The 24885-nt window shown below is 54.6% G+C and overlaps 1 protein-coding gene across 8 annotated transcripts in view; it reads left to right on the top strand.

Moving 5' to 3' along the window:
• The first annotated feature begins 2307 nt into the window (after positions 1 to 2307).
• The window catches only part of NDRG4 (NDRG family member 4), a 37411-nt gene continuing 14833 nt past the window's right edge, over positions 2308 to 24885 (top strand). Inside the window, exons 1-4 of one of the 8 annotated variants that reach the window (XM_064580646.1) lie at positions 2309 to 2436; positions 9226 to 9430; positions 18699 to 18793; positions 23024 to 23068. In XM_064580646.1, the coding sequence (XP_064436716.1) occupies positions 18722 to 18793; positions 23024 to 23068 (117 nt within the window). In that variant the 5' untranslated portion in view covers positions 2309 to 2436; positions 9226 to 9430; positions 18699 to 18721. Of the gene's footprint in view, positions 2437 to 2544; positions 3013 to 9225; positions 9431 to 18698; positions 18794 to 23023; positions 23069 to 24885 lie in introns of those variants that run through there. The other 7 variants (XM_064580647.1, XM_064580645.1, XM_064580644.1 and 4 more) reach the window with 7 other exon arrangements.

The raw sequence follows: 24885 nt of genomic DNA, 5'->3' as shown, positions 1-24885 counted from the left end.
TAGTTAGGAGCAAGGCCGGGGGATGCGTCTTAAGAGGCCCCCAGTCCCAGCCACCAGCTTGGCCCTCTGCCGGGCTCTGCTCTCCTCTGTTCAAAGCCCTGCCATCCGGCCCGTCCTCAAACAGCATTGCCCCCTGTGCGGGGTGTTAAAGATGAAGAGAGCCCGAGAGCAGAAGGGACTGAGAGCTGGCCCTTCTGCTGACTCAGCAGGGACTCCTTTCCTGGCATGACTGACCACCGTCTCCTCCAGAAGGGGCCAGGGCCCCCTCCACCTGCTGGTTCCCCAAGCTAAGCACCTGTGCTTGGTGTAACAGCCCCCCTCCCCGGGGGTGGGGAGTGAGGGTTCTTACAATTACATTTCTTCACCATCTATTAAGTGGCCACTTTTAAGGGTTCAAACCTGCAACCTGACCCACCTGAATGCTCATTTGGGGTTTGTGAAATACCTGAACCTCGTGGATTGTGCGTATCAGTTCAAGGCCATGGTAGATGCCATTCTGCACACAGACAGAGATGTCATAGTGTCAAAGCTTTTGTTAGGCAGCCCTAAGACCCTCCTGGGGCCTGTGTCCCCCCCCCCCCCAAGGAATTCAGAACAGGTTGTTTCATGAATTATGTTACTAGAATATCCACAATTAGTTTTGTTTGATGACTAGGTCTGAATTTATTGAAAAGGGCAGAACTCAGGGAAGCCTGAATCTCTAAGACAATCATAACAATTTAATCATCAATAATAGCAACTGTTCAGTGAACATTTAAACCACGTGTCAGACCCCACACTAAGCATTTTCTTTACGATCCATCATTTAATTCTTACAAGAACCCTCCGAAGATTCATCACCCCAATTTCAGAATATGGCACGAAGGCTCAGAGAGGATGAGTAACTTGCTGGACATTACACAGCCAAGAAATTAAAGACCCAGCCTGTGCTCTTAAGGACTGGCTCCAGACTTATATAGAACTACAGTCTCCTGGATGTTTTGGACACGCAGGTTCACTCTGTCACCACCGACCTCCCCCATACCCTTTACAAAAGTGGAAAGTGAGAGGCAGGGATTTCCCCTAAGGTGAGCCCCAAGGCTGTAAGAACCCAAGCTTGCTGCCTTTTATGTGGTTTATATACTGTACCCCAAGCAGGAGCATGCACCCCATCTCAGGCAGCCAAATCTTACCAGCCTCTTCAAGACGGGTGAGTCAGTTAATTCAATGCCATGGCAGATCCCAACACAGCCTGGAGCTGAGGGAAAGCCAGGACCTTACCACAAGCCAGCCCAGACAAAGGGGAGGAGATGCTGCAGGATCTTCTTGACCTCCCACCCAATGTCATCCTGGACCTCCCGGATGACTGGTCCAACTCCTTCGCTCTGCACTAAATAGGCTGAATTCCGGGAGAGGCAGATCCCTGACCAAGGTCGCTGGCAGGGCCTCAGCAGAACTGCTGTTTTGAGCTGTCTTTGCCCAAGCACTGTGTCTCCACAAGCACTGTCCTGAGCTGTCTTTGCCCAAGTAAATTCTTTCAACTCATCAGATTTCCATTCTCCCTACAGTTGGACTCCATCTAGGGACTTTAGCGCAGCCTCATTTGGGGTGACAGGTGAGAGCAACGTCATTGGGCCAGACCAGAGTGAGCCTGAGGAAGACCAGGCTGGGCCAGTTCCCCTCCTTGAGGAGAGCAGGGACCCTGACACTCTGAGCGGGACCCTTGGGGGCCCAGAACACCTTTACCTGGAGACCATCACTCGCCACGAGTTCCCCCAAGGAAACCCTGGGCTTCTGAATACTGGACAAGGCTCCAGGGCCCCTGAGCACCAGGTTCTTTCCGACCCCCCGGGGCTTCTCCCCGCTGGGCTCCCAGGCGGCGGCGGCGGGTGGGGCCGAGCGGCAGGGGCCGACGGAGGAGGCTGCCGTCCCCACCGGCCGGCCGGGGTTCCCCTCGGGAACCTAAACAAAGACGGACGCAGAGGCCTCCCCCACCCCGGGAACCCGACGCCGCGCGACCGCAGGGGGACAGGAGGGGCGGGCGGGGAGCCTTCCACCGCACCCCGCCGAGACCGAGCGGCGGGGCCCCTTCCCCCGCACGCCCGCGGAAGGAGAGAAGCGTGCGGCCCCGCCCGGGGTGTCCGCTCGGCTCGCCCGCGGGGCGCTCCCGCCGCGGCAGGAGGCGGAAGCCGAGGGCCCGGGACGGCCCGGGGCGCGGCCACCCGCGGGGCCCGGGCGCGCGCGCCCACGCCCGCCACACCCACGTGGGCACGCCCCCCGCGGCGCACCGCCCCCGGCCCGGCCCGGCCCCCGCCCCCCGCCCCCCGCCCCCGGCAGCGGCGGCGCGGCGGCGCGGCGAGGGCTCCCGGCTGCGCGCACCTGCACCCGCGCGTTGGCGGCCGCGACGCCGAGGCCCGGCTTCCCGCCTGCGCGTCTGTCCCGCTCACATCACCCTCGGTGAGTCGGCGGCGCCCGCGGCCCCTCTCCCCCTCTCCCCCTCTCCCCCTCCGCGGCGGCTGCGGCCAGCCCCCACCCGGCGCCGCCTCCTCGCGGGCCCTGAGGCTCGCCAGCCGCGAGCCCCCTCGCTCGGGCCCCGTTTTGCTTACGAGGGCGGCGCCCCCTCCCTGCTTCCCAGCCAGACTCGGGGACCCCCGGGTGTCGTGGTGGGGGGAGGCGCGGACAGCACGGCTTCTCTGTTAGGGCGACAGGCGCCGGGGGGCCCCCCTCCCGCCGCCGGGAGTGTCGCCCGCACCCGCCCCGCGCGCTCCCCCCCGCCTCTCGGAGCTCCCCCCGACCAGGTGGCGGCGCGCGCCTTTTAGGGGTGCGCGGTCGTGCAATTGGTGGATTTTTTTAACCCGTTTTGGAAGCGGGGGGAGCGTTCCTGCCTCCCGGCAGCTCCGCCTGCCTGGCTCCTGGCTCTCCCGCCGCTTCGCTCCTCGCCTCCGCGCTCCTCTCCCGGCCGGGCCGAGCGCGCTCCCCGACGCCGCAGCGCGGACATGAAGGTGCTGGGACACAAGATCGAACTGCTGACAGGTACCGCCGGCCCTGCCCCGCGGCCGCCCCGGGGCGCGGCCCTCGCCGCCCGCTACTTTCCGAGTTGGAGCGGGAGCCCGCGCGCCAGCCGGGGTTGGGGGCGGCTCGCGTTCGAGCCGGAGGACGGGGTGCGGGTGCCGGCGGATTCCGAGCTTGTGCGTCGTCTGTCCCGGTGCGGAGCCCGGCCGCGGGAGAGGACGTGGGGCTGTGCTCCGCCTGGCGCTGCGCCAGTCCACCGGGCCGGCGTCCCGCAGGCGGGAGCGCGCGTCAGGGGAGCGGCCCCTTGGGCTCTCCGACTAGCCGAGCTCTAGTGAGGTCACCGAAAGGGAGCTCAGAGCCCCGGCCTTCCAATCAGTGTCCCCTATAGAGGAGCTCTCCGGGCTCCCACCAGGACCCCCGCCAAAGGCCTCTTAGTTCCTGCTCCCCGCGACAATCTGAGCGCCTCTCCCTGGCAAGAGAAGTTTCTTTCTGGGAGTAGAGGCCAAGTGGTCTGGGAAGTGGGAAACCAGATAGGACCCAGCTGACGGGGACCCTCAGCCTTGGGGCCCCGCTGGAGACCACCTCCAGGTTGCTGTGGCTGGAGGTCAACAGAGGACACTGGGTATGCCCAGAAGTGGAGGCGGGAAAGAGAGCAGGGACAGGGGTGCTGGCATCTGGGAGGTGGGAGAGCTCTCTCAGGCATGAGGTCGTGGAGAGACTCAGGCAGGAGGAAGGGGGCTAGAAAGGGAAACATCCTGGACCGCCGGCCCCCCAGTCGCAGGGCCTGGACGGGGGACGTGCTCAATCAGTGTGCACTGGGTGGAAACGCGGAGTCCTGAACCTGTCCTCTGGCACCTGGAAGGCTTTGGTTCTTAACCTCCAGGACCGAAACTGTCTGGTGCGAGAGAAGGGAACGCGGGAACCCTGTTACAGGGAAGGGGGCAGCAGTGTGGGGTGCACTCAGGAAACAGGTTGGAGTCGGAATCAGGGTGCTGGAGGGGAGTAGAGAGATTTGAGCGCAGGGCTGTGTTTGAACTGGACCCTACAAGACAGAATTTCTATTACTGGAGAGAGAGGTGGCATTCCAGGCTGCCGATGGAGGGACCTGCTGATACATAGGCCCTGGGAGTGATGCGGGGGCTGGAGGGCCCTGAGCAGGGAGGAACAAGGTCTGCTGGGGTTTCAGGCTGTGAGAGCTAACTCACCTGCAGCTCGTGACAGGCTCACAAACAAGGGAAGGGCTGGAAAATCTGCCCAGGTGCTCAGCGGGGCCACATCTGAACCCCCCCTAGCTGGGGCGGGGGGGAGGGGCTGGCCCATCCTCCCCTCCCTGGCCAGCTTTTCCTTGTAGAGCTCCCTTGAGGCAGGCCCGCCCACAGGACTTCAAAGGGAACGCACAGTCCGCTACACTCGTGTATACCCTTGAGGGAAGTTTTTACAAGCCCATGGGTGTTTAGAGCCCTACATGGAAGGCAGAACTTCTGGATCCTCCCCTTCTCCTCTTTGGCCCCAGAAAGGGCCTGGAGGAAGAATGCTCTCGGGAGGCATGTGTGGGGGCTGCAGTGGGCATCCAGCTTTGGGGTCCCCAGCGCAGTGTGCGGTTATCTCCTGAGTACTGGGGTTAGGGCCCCTCCTCATCAGCCAGGCTCGCCCCGTTCTGGCAGACTCTTTAAGTCCCACCCCCCGACCCCACCCTGGCCAGCCAGCTGGAACAGGATCCCCTCGGGCACTGTCGTGGGTCGCAGGCCCCCCTTGCACCTCTCATCAGGCCTTGGGAGCCAGTGTATCCCTTCAGTCTCTGTCTTTGTGGCCATACCCCCCCCCCAACTCCTTCCTGTCCTCTTCTTTGTCCCACAGACAAGGGTTCAAATCCCAACCCCATTGCTGGCCAGCTGTGTGATTTCAGACAGCTTGCTTAGCCTCTCTGACTTCAGTTTTCTCATCTTAGAGATGGAACTGTTGACCCCTCCCTCTGAGAGTCGGCCTGAGGCTCACTGAGGTAGCACAGGTGAGGGGCCTGGCCCTGGGGGGGCACCTCTTGGGCTTCATCTTCCTTTTGGTTCCTTGATCCTGGCTGTTCCTGTAATGGAGAACCCCCCCTCCCCTGGCTGGTTGGCCGCTAGGAAGTTTGGATCTGTCCCTACCCCACCTTACCCTGGTTCACAGGCACCTGTGAGATGTTGACCCCTCTCTGCCGTTGGATGGTGAGCAGGTCAAGGCCAGCATGGTGCCCCGTTTATTGTGGTGGCATACAGCAAGTGCTCCATAATTGTCGACTGAGCCCAGGTGCAGGCGCACATAGCCCGCCCATCCCATGCATCTCCAGGGTAATTTCTTAGAGACCTTAATGCCCTGCCCCCCATGTCAGCATTAGGGAATTGTTTCATTAAACCTGTTTGCTGAATTCCTATTTCTCCAGCTGTTGATAGTTTTCACATTCTCCCTGTTTGTTATCATGCCCATTTCCCGGTTAGGTCAGTCCCTTCTCCATACAGCTGGGAAGCGGTGGAGCTCAGCTTCAGACCTGAGTCCTGAGCCCTGAGTCCTGAGTCATCCTTGTGTGTTCAGACTCCCTGGCTTCGGGCCAGTCTTTGAGCTGCTCTACACTTTTCCCATCTGTAAAATGGGACCATCATGGCGCCTAGCTGGTTGTGTTCTTCAGCGAGCTGTGAGAGCGTGCATGAATGTTGAGTGCAGTGTCCGGCAGGCGGTCAGCAAATGGCAGTTGGAGGCCTGATGTCCCCGAGCTGCTCCTCAGTGTCCTAGGATCTCTTCTTCTGGAATGTTCCCGTTCCTTCTCTGGCTTCTCCACACAACCCAGATCTCCCTGAGATTTGCCCTGGGGGGGGCTCTGCTGAGACCTCAGGTTCCTGCCACGTGGGACGAACTGGGGCACAGTATCTGGAGTTACATCACAGCTCTGACATCAGGTGCGGAAAGCCAGGTGCCCCTCACCTGTGGCGCTGGGAGGATGTCCATAAGTTGTCGTGCCCAGTCTGAGCAGGTCTTTTTGTTGCAGAGAGAAGTGGTGGGTGGTAGGGGCCGTTCTTGGAAGTCTCGCGGGTGACTGATGCACATGGTGGCCACCATTCTCCAGACGTCCTCCGTGTCTTGAAGTGTAGGAAGGGCAGGAATTTGGTGACCAGAGGATGTCGTGTCAGGGTCTCCTCTCTTTTTCTCAGCTCCTCAGAAAACTCTTAATGTCTCTGAGCCTCATTCTCCTGATCAGCAAAATGGGTATAAGCGCCCTCCTTCACTGAGCACTGTGAGAAGGAGCCCGGTACGCTGCCATGCCCGCACACAAGCTTGCTACCGTCCTCAGAGGACAGACTCTTGGTGCCCTTTGTAGCTGGGCCCTTTTTTCTTTCGTAGTGTGGTGTGGGGAAGTGGGACATCAGTCTGCTCGCACACAGGAAGGTGATGGCTTGTGTGCATTTTACTCAATATGCCCCCCAAGGTGGTTTGGAGTCCAGAGAGAGCTCTAACGTGGCAGATTTGGGGCTCTGGTATGGTCCCTTGGGAGCCTTGATATTGGATGCTGGAAATGGTTTAAAAATACCCAAAATTTAATCACTCGATGTGCGATTAACAAGCTAAACTTTTGCCTGTTCTGTCATTTGGATGCATGGAATATGTAGTCCCACACAATTTCATAGACTACCTTTAAATAGTGTTTGATTCTTGGCAGGTGTGTTGACCCACATTTTACATGTGGGGGAAAATGAGAAGCATAGATTTATCCCAGGAGGCTGAAAATAGGATCCCCAAACCTCATCTCCAGCTCATCCGTTTCAGCAAACTTCACTGCTTCTCCGGGGGGGCTGCAATGTGGGTGCCAGGGACAGGCAGACGGGAAAGGAGGCTAGTCTGCAGGAGGGAGAGACTTCAGAGTCGGCCCAGGGCCCCAGTGAGGGTGGGGGGGTGTGCGGAGACAAGCGCAGGGTAAACGCTGCAACTTTTATGAAGGGCACGTTGGCAAGGATGTATCAGAAGTTTAAAAATATGTGTGATCTGTGACTCAGTTGAATTTTTAGGAACAAATAAAGATGTGTGCAGAGGTGTTTGTTCAAGGATGTTTATCCTGTAGTTGTTTATAGAAGAAGAAGAAAAACTGGAACAATGTAAATGCCCAACAGCAGAGGAGGTTAAATGAATGCAAGCGCTATCATACCAGGGAACCCCAGCAGCTGCAAATTATGCTACCAAAGGTGATTTGGCCGCCTGAACAGACGTTCCCTTACATATCTAATAACAATAACAACAACAACTTGTATGGCATTTGCCATGTGCCAGGCATAGCCCAGAGCACTTTCTATATATTAACTCATCATCCTAACAACCCTATGAGGGATACGCTCTTATTTTGTTCTTTTTATAGATAAGGCCACTGAGGCACAGAGAAGTTAGGTAACTTTCTGAAGGTCACACAGAAGGTGGTTAGCTGGAATTTGAACCAGGATATCTGGCCCCACAGTCCAAAAATATGTTTCGAAACAGTGTGTTTTTTTGTTTTTAGAAAAATCCTTTTTCAGCATGTTGATCAACAGTGAAAAATGATGAAAGAGCGTAAGTAAAAATGTTAACGGTGGTTTCCTCTGGGGAGTAGGGATTATATGCGCTTTTTACTTCTTTTCGCTCTTCTGTGTCTGACTTCTCTCAGTGAATGTGTGTTACATGAAACTCAAATTCTATTTTTAAAAACTAAAAATGAACAAATGCAGAGGGGAAAGTGCTAAGTGCTGGGATTCTGATGAAATCAACCCCGTGGGAACTCTGAGGAAGAGCTGAAGCCCAGTGCTATGGAGGGGGTGCGTTCTTGGAAAACTGGAGGGCGGAGCAGTCCTTCAAGGTGGATATTGAAGTCGGTTTTCCGTAAGTGTAGGGAGGAGGAAGCACCCGGGGGCACAGTGAACACGTAAGGACTGCAAGACCATGACGGTGCTAGGCTAAGTAACAGCCCCCGAAGATACTCAGATCCTAACCCCTAGATCCTATGAATGTTACCTTATAGGACAAGAGACTTTGCAGGTGTGAATAAGTTAAGGCACCTGAGATGGGGTCATTCTCCTGGATTAGCCCGGTGGACCCTAAATGCAACCACAGGTAGCCTGATGAGGGCGAGGCAGAGGGAGATTGGACCACAGGGCACGGAAGAAGGTGACGGGACGGACGCCTGCAGCAAGATTCTTCCCTTGCACGCTGCTGGCCTTGAAGGTGGAGGATGGGCCGTCAGTCAAGCAACGCAAGGAACAGGGCTCTAGAAGCTGGAAAAGGCAGGAAAATAGATTCTCCCCTAGAACCTCCAGGGGAAGAATGGTCCTGCCAACAGCCTTGATTTCCGCGGAGTTTGGATTTCTGACCTCCGGAACGATAAGACAATAAATAGGTGTTGTGTGAAGCCACCGAGGTGGTGGTGACCGGCTAGAGCAGCCCCGGGAACCCAGGTCCGGGGTGTGTGCAGAGCGGACTCGGGGCCTGTGCGGAGGCTCTGACAGCACAAGGTGGTAGACAGACCGTGGGGCTGGGGTCGGGAAGGCTGCTGCTGATCAGCCCTGGCCGTGCGAGCTCGGGCTGAGCCGGGCGCAGCCGGCGGGGTGGGCCGCGAGAGCGGCGCGATGCTGTTCTGTAAGCAGAAGAGCATCACGGGAGCCTTGCCGCGAACCTGGTCCCTGCGTGGTGACAGAGCTCTCGTTGCAATCATCCTCGAGGGCTCGAAACTCCAGACCACAGATGAAATGCACACGCCAGCCAGAGCGATCGTACATCTTAAGCCCCAGAACAAAATACCTTTGAGGACCTACCTCTTCAGTCCACCTTTTGGGAGAGACGTGGCAGGGCGGGTGCTGCGGACCTGGCAATGCACACTGTCTTCAGCAGCTGTGATGGGGGCACCCCAGCCTCCCAGGGGGACTATTTCCGGCCCGTCGTCTCCCTAGACGTAGCCGTGCCTGCAGCTGTGGTTCTCCCGGCCCAGAGCATATGGATTGGGAATAGAGCAGGGGGGATGTCTCCCAAACGGAAACCAGGTGCCACTATGAGTAGGAGGGACCTGGGTGCGGGGTCCCCACACGGCCCCTTCTGGAGACATTGCGTCTGAGGCAGGAAGACTCCGGGAGTCGCGTGGAGTGAGTCCTTCTCTGCTAGGTGAATGCTGTTCCTGAAAACACTAATGCATGACGGCTTCCGGTGGAAAAATGCCCAGTAAGAAAGCTTCTTACTCTGTCTTTAATTCAGACCATATTGCAGACCCCTGAGCTGGATGAGGATTGTTGCCTTAGCTTACCTCTTGAAATCTTGCATGAAGATCCAAGACAAGTGTATCTTTGTTTCTGGGAAACTTGCCAAATGAAGCAGATACACAGCTGAATTCAAGCACCAGTGTTAAAGAAGCTTGAGAATCTGTGGCCAAAAAAAAACCCGGGCTTTTTAGCTAATTAAGGTAGGTCATGTTTACCCATATCAGCACAGTTGCTGTGAGCCAGTGAGGGGTGGGAGAGAAGGGGCTGGCTCACTTGCTGAAGAGCAAACGGGGAGGACTGCTTCACGGATTATGCTGCCCACAGGAGAGAGGAAGCTGCAAGTTCTGGTTGAGCCCTAGCATTCCCCTAGTTTCCCTTGGGCAAACCCTTTCCTTTCCCTTTGCTTTCCGCTCCTTCAGCAGGTTAGGGTGGGCCTCCAAGAAAAATGCCCCACATTAGTTTCAACAGAATGGGACAGAAAACCCAAGATAACAATAGATTAAACAAGATAAAAGTGTATTTTCCTCTTTTGTAAATAGCATCAGAATATCTTCATAACTTCAATATCTCCATCTGGAATCATGGCTTCATGATTTTCAGGTACCCAGACTCCTTAGTATCCTTCCCCAGGGTCCAAAATGGCTGTTGAAGCTCCCACCATCACATCTATATTCCAGCCTGCAGGAAGAAAGATGGACTGAAGAATGGCATGTCTCCTCCCTTTAAATCACATGCTTCCATTTACATCTTATTGGCAGACTGTTGTCATGGGGTCATAAATAAGTTTTATTCCCATGATCCGCCTGCCCATCTAAAATGTAGGGATGTAGGGGCTCCTGGCTCAGTCAATAGAGCATGCAACTCTTGATATCAGGGTCATGAGTTCAAGCCCCAGGATGGGTGTAGAGCATACTTTAGATGAATGAATGAATGAATACCAAGTTTAAAAAATAAAAAAGGAGGGCACCTGGGTGGCTCAGATGGTTAAGCGTCTGCCTTCGGCTCAGGCCATGATCTCAGGGTCCTGGGATCGAGTCCCGCATTGGGCTCCCTGCTCTGCGGGGAGCCTGCTTCTCCCTCTGCCTTTCTCTCTCGCTCTGTCTCTCATGAATTAAAAAAATATATATATTTAAAAAATAAAATAAAATAATAAAAAAGGAAAGTGTAGGCATCTCTTCTTAAGGAAGAAGGGGAGAACAGATATTGGTGGACAATTAGTCTCTGCCACAGTGGGACTCTTACTGGTTTCCTACAGCAGCTGCCCACATGGACTGTGTTAGTGAGATTCTAGTTCCATCTCTCCTTGGTCCTGGTCTGGGGTTGGAGGTTTATCATGTCTGTGTGTAATCCCTGGAGCCATGTTGTGGACAAAAACCAGAGCTTCCACACTGGTGCTAAGCCTCAGTGGAAAGAAATTTTATGAAAGAGCTCTGTATGTCACCTCTGAGATGCATATCTTTTTCATACTTGAACGTCTAAAATGCAGTCTGTGCTGGTGAGGTGGGCTTAGCGGCGGTCATTGCTGCCTGGCGCACCTCGGGGTTCTCTGCGGGGATGGAGATCCTGGAGGTGATAGCGGAGCCCGGATTTCAGATGCTGAAGGCAGAGGAGTGGGGACTGCAGGGAAAAGCAACAACTTGGAGACAGAGCGATTCAGGGGCGTCGGACTCTGAATGTAGAGAAGTTTTAGGAAGACCTTAAAGAATTTATTTCATGTGTATGTTCCTTTTTAATTTACAAGAGTGATAGATGCTTTTAAAAATCTGGGTCTAGGGGCACCTGGGTGACTGTTAAGCGTCCAATTTGATTTTGGCTCAGGTCATGACTCAGGTTCCTGAGATCAAGCCCTGCGTCAGGCTCCATGCCGGCCATGGAGCCTGCTTAAGATTCCCTCTCTCTCTCTGCCCTTCCCCACCTCTCTCCCCGTCTCTTAAAAAAAAAAAAGTCTCAGGGTCATGAGTTCAAACCCCATGTTGGGTGTGGAACCTACTTTAAAAAAAAATTTAAAAATTTTTTTTTTTTGTGCTCGCTTCGGCAGCACATATACTAAAAAAAAATTTAAAAATTTTTTTTTTTTTTAAAGATTTTATTTATTTGACAGAGAGAGGACACAGTGAGAGAGGGAACACAAGAAGGGGGAGTGGGAGAGGGAGAAGCAGGTTTCCTGTGGAGCAGGGAGCCCGATGCAGGGCTCGATGCAGGGGTCGATCCCAGGACCCTGAGATCATGACCTGAGCTGAAGGCAGATGCCCAATGACTGAGCCACCCAGGTGCCCCCAAAATTAAAAATTTCTTAAAAAAAAAAACAAAACTGTGGTGTTGAATTGGAATTAAAGGTCTCAGTATAAATTTCAGATTTATGCACACGTACTCAGATGGATGTAGAAGTGTGTGTTAGTATACTTACATACATATCCTAACTCTGCCTGTTGAGACCGCCTAGAACAATGGCACCCCAGCTGCAATGAGCATCCCTAGTGCCCAGATCTTGGTTTCTAAACAACATCCTGCAATACAAGGAGACTGGGCTCTCTGGAGAAGTGGTTGATTACAGGATTCAGGCAGAGAAAATGCGAAATGAGTTTCAAACATCATAAGGGACTAGGAAATTAGAAACTACTCAAAAAGTAATGGGTGTGTAGTAAAAGAACCCAACTCGGAGGAACCCCGCCATGGCCCAACCTGACGCGGTTTAAACAATGAAATAATGATAGCAATGTATTATAACCCATGGAATAGAATAACTATCCAGGAGTCCATACTGATGTAAACAAGTAATTGAATAAGTAAATGTAGGAAAAAGGACAGCTTTTTCTAATAGGAGAACTCCAGTTAATAAGTGTAGAAGGAATGATAGAAATAGAAAAGTGTCGTTAAGAAAACACGACAGTAAAACCGTAGGCAGGAATCGCCCATGGTTGCTACAATTAATGCGGGAAAGTATGATGAGAAACAGGAGGCCGCATAGTCTCAAAGTATCTTCCCACAAGATGCTGATTAAGTACAAAGAGAAAATAGTAACTTTAGAGAAACCTGTAGATACCTGAATCAGGCGATCAAGGTCAGCATCCGCAGCAGTAAAACAGACTGACATCACCTACTTACTAATGGAATGCAGGGAAAAGGGCACCTGGTGTCTGTTCTGTTCTTGCCCAAAGTGCATAACCTCGGTCTGAGCCTAGGGAGACAACAGACAGACCCAAACTGAGGGGCATTCTGCAGATGTAACCGATCAGTAGTTCTCAGAAGTGTCAACATCATGAAAGACTGAAGAACTGTCTCTGACTCCATGACAACTATATGCAACATAGATCCTGGATTGGGACATAATTGGGAAGACTGGTGAAATTCATATAAGGTCTGTAGATGACTTCACAACCTCGTATCAGTGTTTTATTGTTTCTTCTAGTGTTACGGTCTTGTGGCATGGTAACATTAGGGGAAGCTGGGTGAGGGGTGTGGGGGGAATTTCTGTGCTTTGTTTTTCCTTCAGTTTCTCTAGAGAGTTGAAATTCTTTCAAGATAAGAAGTTAAAAGGGGGGATGGGTTATGTCTTAATTGACAGTGCTTTTTTCTCTTCTGTCAGTACATACAATGTTAGTGTGGGTTACATTCAGTGGTATCTTAGATATGATAAAATCTGCCGTGTAGAATAAAAATCGCCTCTCTACCCTTCCAAACCATATCCTTCCCTAGAGACAAGCACTGTTCAGCTCCCCTCAATCATATGAGGACTTTTTTTTTTAGATTTTATTTATTTATTTATTTGAGGTAAAGAGAATGAGAGCACAAGTGGGGAGAAGGGGCAGAGGGGGAGGGAGAAGCAGGCTCTCCACTGAGCAGGGAGCCCCCTTGGGGCTCGATCCCAGGACCCTGGGATCATGACCTTAGCTGAAGGCAGACACTTGACTGAGCCACCCAGGCGCCCCTGACTTTTTTTTTTAATTTGCAAATATATGTACCTGTGGTGCACATGTGTTTTGCTTAAATGGGTTTGTTTATACTTAATATTCTGTGATATCCCCTTTTATCTTAACTGCATATTTTTAAAAAGATTTTACTTATTTATTTGACAGAGAGACAGGGAATACGAGCAGGGGGAGTGGGAGAGGGAGAAGCAGGCTTCCCGCGGAGCAGGGAGCCCGATGCGGGGCTCGATCCCAGGACCCTGAGATCATGACCTGAGCCGAAGGCAGTCACTCAACCAACTGAGCCACCCAGGCGCCCCTTAACTGCATATTTTAGAATGCTTTCCCTATTTCAGTGGAAATACGGAAATATCTCATATTTTAAATGGCTTATGGTGCTCCAGGTGTAGATGTCCCATTCTCCTGACATTCATTTAGGTCGTTTCCACTTTTTTTTTTTTTTTTTACTATTCCAAACAGTGCATCCTTGCACCCACTGCCTCATAGTGTATCCTGTGATTGGGATAAATACCTAAAGGCCGACTTGCAGAGTTGACAGTTACTTGCATTTTTATAAACTACCAAGTTCCGCTCCCAATAAAGTTGAGCCCTCTGCAATCCAACCAAGAGTATATAAATCCAACCTCAGGGTATATAAAACTCTGTGCTGTTTCCCCACAACCTCACAAACACTGAATGGTTTCAATACTTTGAGTCTAAAGTGAAGAATCATTCATCTCATTCAACAAAAACGTATCAAGTACCAGCAGAAAAGATTAATGATTGGTTTTGGTGTCATGTAAGGAATATGATGGGGAAAGGCATTCCCGGTGGAGGGAGCGGTAGGAGTGAAGGCGCCTGCTTCCTGTGGGTAGAATGTGCCCCCCGGCTCAGCTGGGATCCTCAGCTATGAGTGTCAGCATCCACATATGGCTGCCTTAAGCCCAGCGGAATGTGCTGGAAGGATGAGTGTGTGTGTTGTCAGGGAGGGAGTAACTGGGGGGCAATGGAAATTCATAGGCCCAAATCAAGGAGAAAACAGGAGAACTGGTCTAGTTCAGGCTGGGCATAAATCAAGGGGCCATAACTAGAGAGAAGACCTAGAAGCCTAGGCCAGCAAAAAGTGCCATCTATCCCCTGTACCCTCCTATCGGCGTCTACCAAGGGAGGCGGAATATACCCAGAGTGGGGATTTAAGAGCACGGACTGTGGGTTCCCTTCCTGGGTCAGCCACAGGGGGACCTGCACCAGTCACTCCCACCTTGTGCCTTCCTTTTTTCCTCATCCGTGAAACGGGGATGCTGAAGGAGGGTGCTGTCCCAGGCTTCTCTTCTGTCCCTCTTCTCTTACAGTCCAGTTTCTTCCTGCCCCACAAGGTCTGGTTCACCTGTATGCTTTCTCCCATGTATACGAACCTCACTCTCTTTCTGTCTTACCTTTCTTCGGCTTCGGTCCCTGTGTGGCTTGGAGGGACAGTGATGGGTGTTCTGGGCTGGAGAGCTATTCTTCATGGTGCAACCCTGTCCCCACATGGGCTCCTAGGCACTAACCACTGGTAGGGCTCTCCAGTTGCTGAGACGACAAAGCTCCCCACAGTACATTTCCAAACATCCTCCTCCACTGTCTGAGCAGGGTTTCCACTCAGCAGTTGCTTTATATATACATATATATATATATATATAAATGGGGGGGGGGGACAGAGGGAGAGAGAGAATCTTAAGCAGGCTCCATGCCCGAGGTGGGGCTCGATCTCACAACCCTGAGATCATGACCTGAGCCAAGATCAAGAATCAGACGCTTAACCCACTGAGCTACCCAGGTGCCCCAATCACTTATACTTTTAGCCCTAACTCATCTGAGGGTTTACAGGGCCCAGCCCTCAGCATAGAATCCTATTTGAAGAAGCACAAACTAGGAACCAAAAGTAATTTAAAAGAAACACAACTCCTCTTAAAGAATCACCCATATTCACGCTGCTCAGGAGCCCTTGTCCCCACTCCCAGATCTCCTCCGTACTGTGACAGGTATCTGTCACGTAAAGAGGCCGTGTTTCCCTCTATTGCAAACATCAGTGTAGTCTCCCTGCCAATAGGTAGGGATCCCTTCTTGAGCAGGAAAAGAGCTCCAGAGTTGCCTGAAGTCTGCAGAGGAGGTAAAGGAAGCCCCTAATCACCTATGTTAAATTCTTTTTGTCTCACCCAAATGGGTACCAAAATCTTCCATTGAAAAAGCATTTTTCCACCCATTATCTCTGATGCACTTCTGAGGCGGGCAGAGGAATGCTCAGGTTCCCATTTTGCAGATAAGCATCCTTTCAGTGATTTGCCCAAAATAAGGCTAGGCAGTGAATGACACAGAAGAAATACTGGCCAGGGTTCCAAGGACTCCAGGCCTAAGCACCGAGAAAGTGAGAAAGCCGAGGGCTGGAATAATCCCAGGCTTGTTTGGATCTAACTCACTAGGTTGCCTTTAGGAAGCAGGGATCAGAGGGAAGAAAAAAGGGTGGTGAGAGGAGCCATCACTGTTGGCTTCCCAGACCCCTGGGGTCACGCGCCCCCCCCCAACCTGAGCCATGGCTTCCTTGCAGGAGGTTGATAGGAATCTCTCCCCCACCCCCCAGCTTTACTGAGATAGAATTGCTATTTAACATTATGTACATTTAAGGTGTACGATGTGTTGATTTCATAAGAAATCTCATTTTCCTTTAACTTAGCATCTAGCTGCTTTTTTTTTTTTTAAACCATAACTTTCTTCGGAAGAACCTTCTATGCCAGCGCCCTGTGGGAATGTCTCTGTTCTGCAGCCCCACATCACCACCTGGTGGGCCCTGGGCGGCCTTGTATTTTCCTTGGGTTGCGACATTTCTAGCTCCCGGGATTACAGGGTTTTTCTCCAGCCCCCTTCCCCACCGCCCCCTCGATCACGGGCCATCTGTCCCTACACTGCCCACTCTCAGCCCTTTTAATAGCACTATCCTTGGGGAGGATGGTTTCATAACAGGCCTGGATGAGGGGAGGGACACCCCAGTGCTGCCAAGGTGCTTAATCGAGTTGGTTATTTAGGGAAACTGGCAGCTAAAAAAAGTCCTAATGGGAGAAGAGTTTTCCAAGGTGGGGGCCCTTAGTTCAGCTCCCCACGCGGGGGGATGGATGAGTGTGCATGCATCAGAAAGGATGGAAGAGAAAGGGGGGAGGGGAGAGGATGCCTTTCTAAAAATACAGCCCATCCGCACTGTGTTAGCTGGTTTCCCCGGAAACCACTGGGAAGAGCGCGCTCCAGCACCGCGTGGAGGTGCGGGGACCTGGGGGCCTGAGTGGGCAGGGACCTCCCTGCCTGGCCTCCTCGTGCCGGGGATGAGGCTCTCCCAAGGGGGCTCTGCAGCTCGCCGTTAGCCGTCCATGAGGCCTGGGTGACCGGCAGCTCCCAGCCCAACCTCAGCCCATCTAAACCCCAAACTAGACTCAGGTGGGGACCCCCATGTAATCTGGAGGCACCATCTTCCTAATATTCTGGAGGACTGATGCTTCCTGCTTCTAACAGGAGGGAAGGAAGCCCAGGGAACGTCTGGAGCCGCACCCTGGTGTCCTGACAGTCGGCCACAGAAATAGACTCCATCGGAGACCCTGTGCTCTTGGGTCCCAGGCGCTCACTGCACCAACTCTGCTGTCACTGGGCCTTCCACAGGGAGAAGGGACGGGCAGGGGCGGGATGGGCTGGGCTGCGCCTTCTGACCAACCAGCTGTTGGGGATTGTCAGCCTTTCGGGGCAGAAGGGAAAGTCCGAGGGCTTCCCCCTTGAGAAGACAAAAATAGAATTGAGGGAGGATGAGCAAATGGGAGGAAGGCTAGGAATCCAACCTTCCAGGGCAGGCGGCTTTGGTGCTAAGGAATGAGCACTGGACCAAAGTAGGAATCCAAAGACCCCATTTCCAGGCCTGGCCCCATCTGGGCATGCCCCAGAACCTCTTGGTTTCCTCATCTCGCTTCCCTCGAGGGTGAAGTTAAATAGCGCAAGGAAGTACTTCATGATCCGTGAAGTGCTTGCAAAAAGGAACTGATCGTGATCTTCACAGGGTCTCTAAAAAATGCTGATTTTTCTACATTTCAGATTGTGGACCCCTGTTTTCAGTCCTCCACCCAGGAAGGATGCCTGTAAACTTCATGATGTTCATCCTTCCAGGCTTGTCTGTGGGGGCTCTTCCTATTTTGTAATCTCGATGATCCTGTATGTTTTATAACTTCTTCCATGTGTTAGGACACAAGCATTTCCCCCATGTTATTACATAATCATTCACAAGCGATTGACCCAGTTTGGTGCCTTCTTCATGGACATTTAGCTTTTTCTAGTTTATTATTATTATTAGAGAAGGCACTGCAGTGAGCATTCTTACAGATAAATCGTGAGGTGCCCTCTCCAGTTTCCTCTTCGAGAGGAAGAAATCCTCTTCCAGAGAGAGGGTTGCTGAGTCCAAGACGATGAACCTTTTAACTCACTGTAATTCATTCTACAAAACTGCCCTCCAGAAAGGCGCAGCCGTTTATGCACCCGCAAGCAGGACGAGAGAAGTACAGCCTTCCGTGCATCATGACCAGCACTGCCAAGTCCATGGGCAAAATATATATATACATACCTTGTTTTAATTTGAATTTTTTTGACTTCTTGTGAGCTTTAATATTTTCTCGTGTATTTACTGGTCAGTTTTAATCCTTTTACGGATTTCCAGGTCACCTCCTTGGCTAGTTTTTCTCTTGGTGCCTTCTAATCTATGCTGTCATTAAATCCAAGCTCGGATGGCAGCGCCGGGCTCCACAGATCGTCTCTGCCTCCCTCGCCCCCACCACGGGCTCCTCCAAATAGACACACCCAGGCGTGCATGCATACACACGTGCACGTATAACCCTTTCCTGAGCTTCAGACTGAAGGCTCAGAGTCTCCCAGGGACACCCAGCCATTAGGGCCTGGGCCCTGGCGTCTGGTGGCCGTGGGTTGACCTCAGGTCATCCGTCCCTGCTGCTGGCTGGTTTAGACCAGCACCCCCTCCTTCAACATCACTGTACACTCTGCTTGCCCCACTCCCAGGGCCATCCCCAGCCAGGCTTTTCCTCCCAGGCCCCAAGACAGCCCTTGGTTCTGTTCCTCCCTGTGCCCTCCAGGACCCCACTGTCCACTTCCAACCACCGGGGGCTTCTGTCTGCTTCTGCACCTACCTGCATTTGGCTTCCCCACACTCATCCTTCTGCATCTCAATGAATGCAGAGCTTTCCTTGAAATTGTTTTAAGAATCATCCTGTGGTGCTTTTTCTCTTTTTTCTTTCTTAACACGTTTTAACTTTTGAGAGCAAATAATATAATGACCTCCTCTGAGCTAAACAGGTGGATCTTGCAGATGAAGCCTCGCTGCCCCTGCGAAGCCCGGCGCTGGGGGTGCACTTAGGGATGCGGTTGGGGGGATGGAGTGGTGGGGTCCCATGTGCCCCTGCCCGGCCTGGGCTTGTGCTGTCGTCCTCCCCCGGGGAGATTTGGCAGCAGGGCCCAACTCTCGTCCCCCCTCCCTCCCTAGGCCTCCTGCTCCACGACGTGACCATGGCCGGGCTGCAGGAGCTGCGATTCCCGGAGGAGAAGCCCCTGCTCCGGGGCCAGGAGGCCGCCGAGCTGGTGAGTCGCTCCTTCGCGGTCCCGGGGCGGAGGGCGCCACCTCGTGGCCAAGAAGGAAACCGCGTGCCTTCCCTCCAGCCTCGCCGAGCCTCCGTGGGGAGCGGCGCCGGGAGGCCTCCCGCCACCCTGAGACCCAGCCCACCGCGCCGTGGCTTTGGCTGTCTTCGAGGCTGGGAGGCTCTTTAGGAGAGTTATTCCCATTTCAGTGAGGAGAAAACAGGCGCAGAAAGCTAAGTCGCTTGGCCAAGGTCGCAGAGCTACTACTCATGGTTCTGGGAGGCCCTGGAGCCCCAAGATGGTAGCCACTGGGCAGTGGCAGGGCCTTTCCTCATCCGCTGCCTTCTCTGTCTTTCCTCACAAGTCTCTGAGGGCCGAGGGCAGGCATGACCCACAGTGCCATCAGGAGCAGTGGGACTGTTTTGTCCCGGAGGGTTCCCTCCTGGGCACCGAGGGTTAGATTCCAGAGTTGTTTCTACCCCACATTTTCTTGTGGTGGTGATGCCTGGAGCAGCCTCCCTTTCTCTCCCTGCAAGGAAAAGCAGTGGGTCCACTGCTCGGAGAATCCTTGAGTGTCGGGACCCCGGGTCTCTGCTGGTTGTGCCGCCCAGCCCTCATTTTACAGGTGGGGAAGCCAGGAGCCCAGTCCCGAAACTTCGGCGCACTGGTGTCTGCCATGCCCTCTCGGCCTCCAGCCAGGAGCTGAGTGTCTTGTGTTGGGACAGAGTGGCCGGCTGGGCTCCAGGGGCCCAGCCACACCAGGCTGGCGGTCCTGCCCCTTATCTTCAAGTCAGAACCTTGGGTTAACGGACAAGACCTGAGCATGTGGGGGCAGCCCCCAGGAATGGTCAGGGGGCGACTGGTGAAAACTGTTCCAAGGCCCCCCATCTCCTGTCATGGAGCCTCCCCAGTGCCCTCCTTACTCTACAGCCTTTTAAAATACATGATGTCCCTTTCTGCTTAAAGCTGGCCTGTGGCTGCCACCTGGGTCGAGCTACAACCACAGTCCTTCTCAGGCCCAGGAGCAGGGCTGCGCCCCACCCCCAGCCTCCTCTCCTGCCCAGGGCCCCCTGCTCTTCCTGGAACCAGCCGGTCATGTTCCAGCTGCTGCTTCCCCCCGGGATGCCTAGCTCCAAACTTTTCCTCGCTTTATCCAGGCTCTGACCCAGTGCCCCCTCCTCAGAGAGGCCTACTCCGACACCGAGTCAGATCCTGACACCCGAACAGAGATGCTGTCCGTTTCATTCCCGGTCTTCCCCAGGGCCTAGCCGAGCCTTGCACCCCGAACGCTCTCAGTGAAGAGGGTTGGGTCATCCCAGATTGTGAGGCGTCTTGGAAGAAGGAAGTTTCCCAGAACTTTCTGAAAAAGTCCCTCCTCCCCACAACCACCCCTCATTTCGAGGCAAGCAGAGACCGGCCTCCTTGCGAGGCTTGGTAGGGGGTAGACAGTGCCCTTGGGGACCCCTACACCCCGCCACAAGGGCTGAGGCGTGGGGGGTAGGGAGCAGCTGCCCTGAGGTGCTGCGTGCAGGTAACAGGTGTCTGTGGGCGGCACAGAGATCTGAGGGCACCCTGGCCTCCCGCAACCTTACCTGGCTCTCCCACCACTCACCTCCATGGGGCACCCCAAGAGATGCCCCCACGCCCCCTCCCTGCCAGCCTGGCTCAGTCCTTACTGCCCCTCCCACCCTGACTTGGTGAGCGTGGCCCCTCTGGCCAGCAGCCTGGCTCTGCCTTCTGTCTGCGGCATTCGGTGTGCCCCACTTCATCCCACCTGGACCCAGGCCGGGGTTTGCCACCGTGACGTGCCCGCCCTGCGAGGGGCCTGCGGTTCAGCCCTGAGCCGCCCCCCGCCCCCCCGCCGCTGTTTCTCTCCTCTCTCGGCTCCACACACCCCATGCCCAAGACCTGGTCACATGTGCATTAACAGCCCCATCCCCAGCTCCCAGCATGGCCATGGCAGACTCTCATGACCTCACTCTGCCTTCCAGAGCCATCCGCACGCTCTCTCTCTCTCTCTCTCTCTCTCCCGCCCGTTCCCCAAGTCTCCTTTTCTAGCTGCAGTGCAGGAAGGTGTCTGGCCCCTCACTTCTTAAAGCTTCTGCGGTCTGCTGGATGCAAATTCTTTGAGTCCAGTGGGGAGCGCATAGTTCCACCTGCTCACCCACCATCACGCTCACCATTTCAGGCTTGCTTGCTTGTGAAGACTTGGACACCAGGCGTGTCCAGGGCTCTGTGGGGAATTGTTGCTCCTTCTGCCCATGCCCATGCCTGCATCCCCATCCTCCGTGTCCCCCATCCTCCGAGGCCGCTCCTGGGCCTCCTGCCAACGGGGCCCTCTCTCCCACCCATCTGCCTCTGCGTCCGACTGTTCCTGCCCTTCTTCCAGGACCTCCTGGGGCTCTGGATTGGCTTCTATCATTCCTGCTGTTTCTTGGTTTGGGATCCTGCCCCTCCAAGGCTTTCCCATCTCCCGGGGACCCCTGGCCCGCTGAGAGCGCACAGCGCACCCCACCAATATCTGCCTCATCCTGTGTGTTGATTTTGTTTTTCACAAAACTGCTTCCTCCTCTGCACCCTTAGCGTCTCAAGTATAAAAATCTCTCCTATCTCTTTCTCTGCCCTCTCGCTCGGGCACAATCTTTCTGTAAGAGGATTCATCAGGAACCAGCCTCGTCCCCTTCCCGGAGACCCCCATCCCCTCCCTGAGAGGTTCAGGAGGGGCCTGGCCACCTCCACGCTCTCCCCCCCACAAGGAGAACCCCCCCCTCCCAGGCCCTGGAGGAGCCAGAAGGTGAGGCCGGAGGACAGCCATTGTGTGTGAGAGAGCCCCAGCTGCAGGAAACCTGGCTTTCCTCTTCGGGTGGGAGACCCTCTTCAGCTGTCTCATTCTCTCCCCCGCCCCCACCGCCCTAACTGCCAGAAAGCAGGTGGTTGAACTTTTCCTTATTTTGAGAGTAAAACATCAGAATTGCTGGTTTTCACTCTTTTCCTTTCAACTCCCATGATTTGGGGTCATCTTCCGTCTTGTACATTAGCAGCGCCCCCCTTGTTTGGCTGTCCTCTGATGACATCCTGGTCCTAATCTGACTGTCTCATTTATCCGTGTATTTGTTCCGTAGAGCCGTAGGGAGCTTGGGCAGCATACAAAGTCAGGTACAGGAGTGTAAAGGACAGAACGACAGCTAACACCGCGCTTCTCTTTAATCCTCGAGGACATCGAGGCTCCGAAGCTAGATGGCCTGCCCAGTTTGTCCCAGCCAAGCAGAGGGGAGGAGAGGTTTCTAGACAGACACACTAGAAAGCAAGGCAGAGGCCCAGGATCTCTGCTCCCCTCTTGCCCCCATGAGGTTTCCTTCCCTAGACCAGACCTGCAGAGGACACACATATGGGGTTCTAGCCCCCCTCTTCTACTCCGCATCGCTGCTGCCTTGCAAACAGTGGGTGCTTCTGAGCTGAGTTCCCCTCATTTGCAAAGTCAGACTTGTTCATCCAGATCTGTCTGGGTTTGGGGAGCCCATTCCAGCCCAGGCTTTATGGTGAGAGCAGAGCCAGCCGTGGTCCCCCCACCCCTGGCACTTGCAGCCCAGCGGGAAGGATAGGCACCAGCGACTCCCACGGTTCAGTGTCAGTGAGCCTGAAAGCAGGGGACCTCTGTGCTTGGAGAGCACAAAGCAGGCAGGTCTGGAAAGGCGGGAGCAGCAACAGATCCAGACAGAGCCTTTGTGCAGCTTGGAAAAGCCCCAAGTTCCTCCCTCGCTGCGTGGGTCCCCGCTTCCCCATCCTACTGTGGGGTGGTTGTCCTGCCTACCTCTGCCCTCCTTCCCCAGCCTCCACCGCAGGGGTGCCCCAGCGGCCTGACCTTGAGAGAGAGAGAGAGAGAGCGCGTGTGTGTCTGTCGGCAGGGCAAAGTAACCCACGGGAAGGATTTGGCTTCAGAGATCCCACCACTTTCTAGCCATGGGACTCAGCCTCTCTAAGCCTCACCCTTCCCACCTGTAAGATGGACATCTTCCATTTTAAATTTTAGGTAAGATTGATACGAGTAACTACTTGTAGGCTTATCCATCAGGCACCTAACTAACCCACTGCCTGGGAAGCCCTGGGTCGCCTTTGTTAATATTAAGATGGATTGGGGAGCACAGCAAGTGAGTCTGCTCCAGGCTGAGCCCCCCGGAGCCCCCTGGGCCGGCCAGGGCCTAACATGCTGCCCCTCTGTTTGCCTTCCCGCAGGAGAACTCTGACACCTTCCTCTTGGCCGTGGACACAGACTGGAAGGTAGGTCTCAGCTCAACCCCCCAAGGTAGGGGACTGCCAGCCCCCTGCCCCTGACCTTGTCCCAGCCCCTGCCCTTGCCCAGCCTCATCCCAGAGGAGGGTCACGACCCTTCTGTGCAGGCACCTCGCAGCCTCCAGGACCCCCCCTCCCCCCGCCCCATTCAGCGCAGCTTTCCCTGCCCCCTGCTCAGTGGAGACATGCGCTGCTTCCCTGAATGGGACTGAAGCAGGGGTGAGGCCTGGGGGAAGCGAAGATGGAGCTGGGATGCTGTCATCTGAATCAGCACTTTCCTCCAATGAGGAAAATCTCCAGTGAGGTTGGCGCTCTGAAATAGCTCCCGTTTCCACGGAAACTGTCACCGGGACAACTGTGTCCTCTTTAGTTTGATGCCAGGTTCCCTGTGAAAATCGAACTTGTTCTTTGTGTTTATTCCTCTGCCCTGGTGAGTTCGCTCACTTGACCAGCCACTTCTTCCCTCTGAGCCCCATTGTGGCCCTTTACATGCGGGCCTCAGAAAACATCTGAGGGCAGACACAGTGGGGAACCTCGGCGGGGTTCCAGAGCCTTGCTGGCCATCAAAAGCTGCTGAACAAAAGCAGACCCTTCTAGGGCCTTCCTCCTGGCTAGCTGGAATGCCCCGCCTGGGCCTGCCTTCCATTTGATCTGGTTCCGTCCCGGCAGAGCCCCATGACCGCCCCAACCTCTGGGTCTGGATGCCAGGGGAGCGAGATGCGAGAGGGGGGGTGGCCTGCAGGCTGCGGCAGGGACCCGGATCCCAGGCCTGTGCATCAGGCCCCGGGTCACGTGTCCCTTCAAGGTGACCGGAGGAGGCTTTGGAGTAGCTCGTGTGCATGTACCCCGCTCCCCTGGGAGCACCGGTTCCAAACACAGAGGGCTCTGGAGCTGAGGACACCACGGGGCCTGGGGAACAAACAGGAGCCCAGGAGGAGGGAGAGGAGGGACGTGCCCGGGAGATGGCCCAGGCCCAACTAGGGATCAGTGCGGGCCCCTCAAGGGGGCCTTCTCGTCCTCGCAGCTCAAAGGAGGACAGGAACGTATGGACAGACGGCCCCTTTGCCCCAGGAGGGGGCTGGAGAAATAAAATCCCAGAGCAGCCAGCCCCTGCCTGACACCAGGTGGGACCCACCAGACCAATGGTGCCGACTGCCAGGCCCCCAGAACACATCTGGGGGGATGAAAGGGGCGAGGGGAGTCGTGGGGTCCTTTGCCCCTGGGCCTGTGGGTCAGGCCCAGCCCAGGGTTGGGGCGAGACCCTTTGGGGAAGGGCAGCACGTATTACAAGGCACCTGCCCCTCTCCTCCTCTTACGCCTCCCAGAGGCTGCTGCCCTTTTTTTTTTTTTTCTCTAGAAAAGCAGCTGAGAGGATGCATGACCCTTACCTGGGCCAAGGCCTGGCAGGGATTTTCTCCCCTTTCCTTCCTTGCCTCAGTGGACCCAGCCAGTCGGGGAGGCAAGACAAACAAGAGCCCGACAGACCTGGGTCTAGGGCCCGTCCCTGCCACTTGTGGGCCACGTGACCACCAGCACACGTCACTACCTTATTTGTACAGTGAGGACAGAGAGCTCGCACCTCCCCGGGTGTTTGTAGGGTTGGGAGTGATGCCCAAGGCCCAGCCCTCAGATCCCGAGCTCCCTGTGACTGTGGGCACCCAAGCGTGGAGTCAGGGGCAGGTGGCCTGTGTGTGGTTCCTGGTCCTGTGTGATGTTGGGCAGGTGACAGAACCTCTCTGTGCTTCATTTTCCTCGCCTGTAAAGTGGATGTTAGGAGGATAAAATAAGGTAACGTGTGGAAGGCA

This window comes from Mirounga angustirostris, unplaced genomic scaffold (assembly GCF_029215605.1).
Source record: "Mirounga angustirostris isolate CCGP_5_RB_7025 unplaced genomic scaffold, mMirAng1.0.hap1 SCAF_16, whole genome shotgun sequence".
Classification (NCBI taxonomy): Eukaryota; Metazoa; Chordata; class Mammalia; order Carnivora; family Phocidae; genus Mirounga; species Mirounga angustirostris.
Note: the sequence above shows the minus strand (reverse complement) of the source record. Positions and strands in the feature narration are given on the sequence as shown.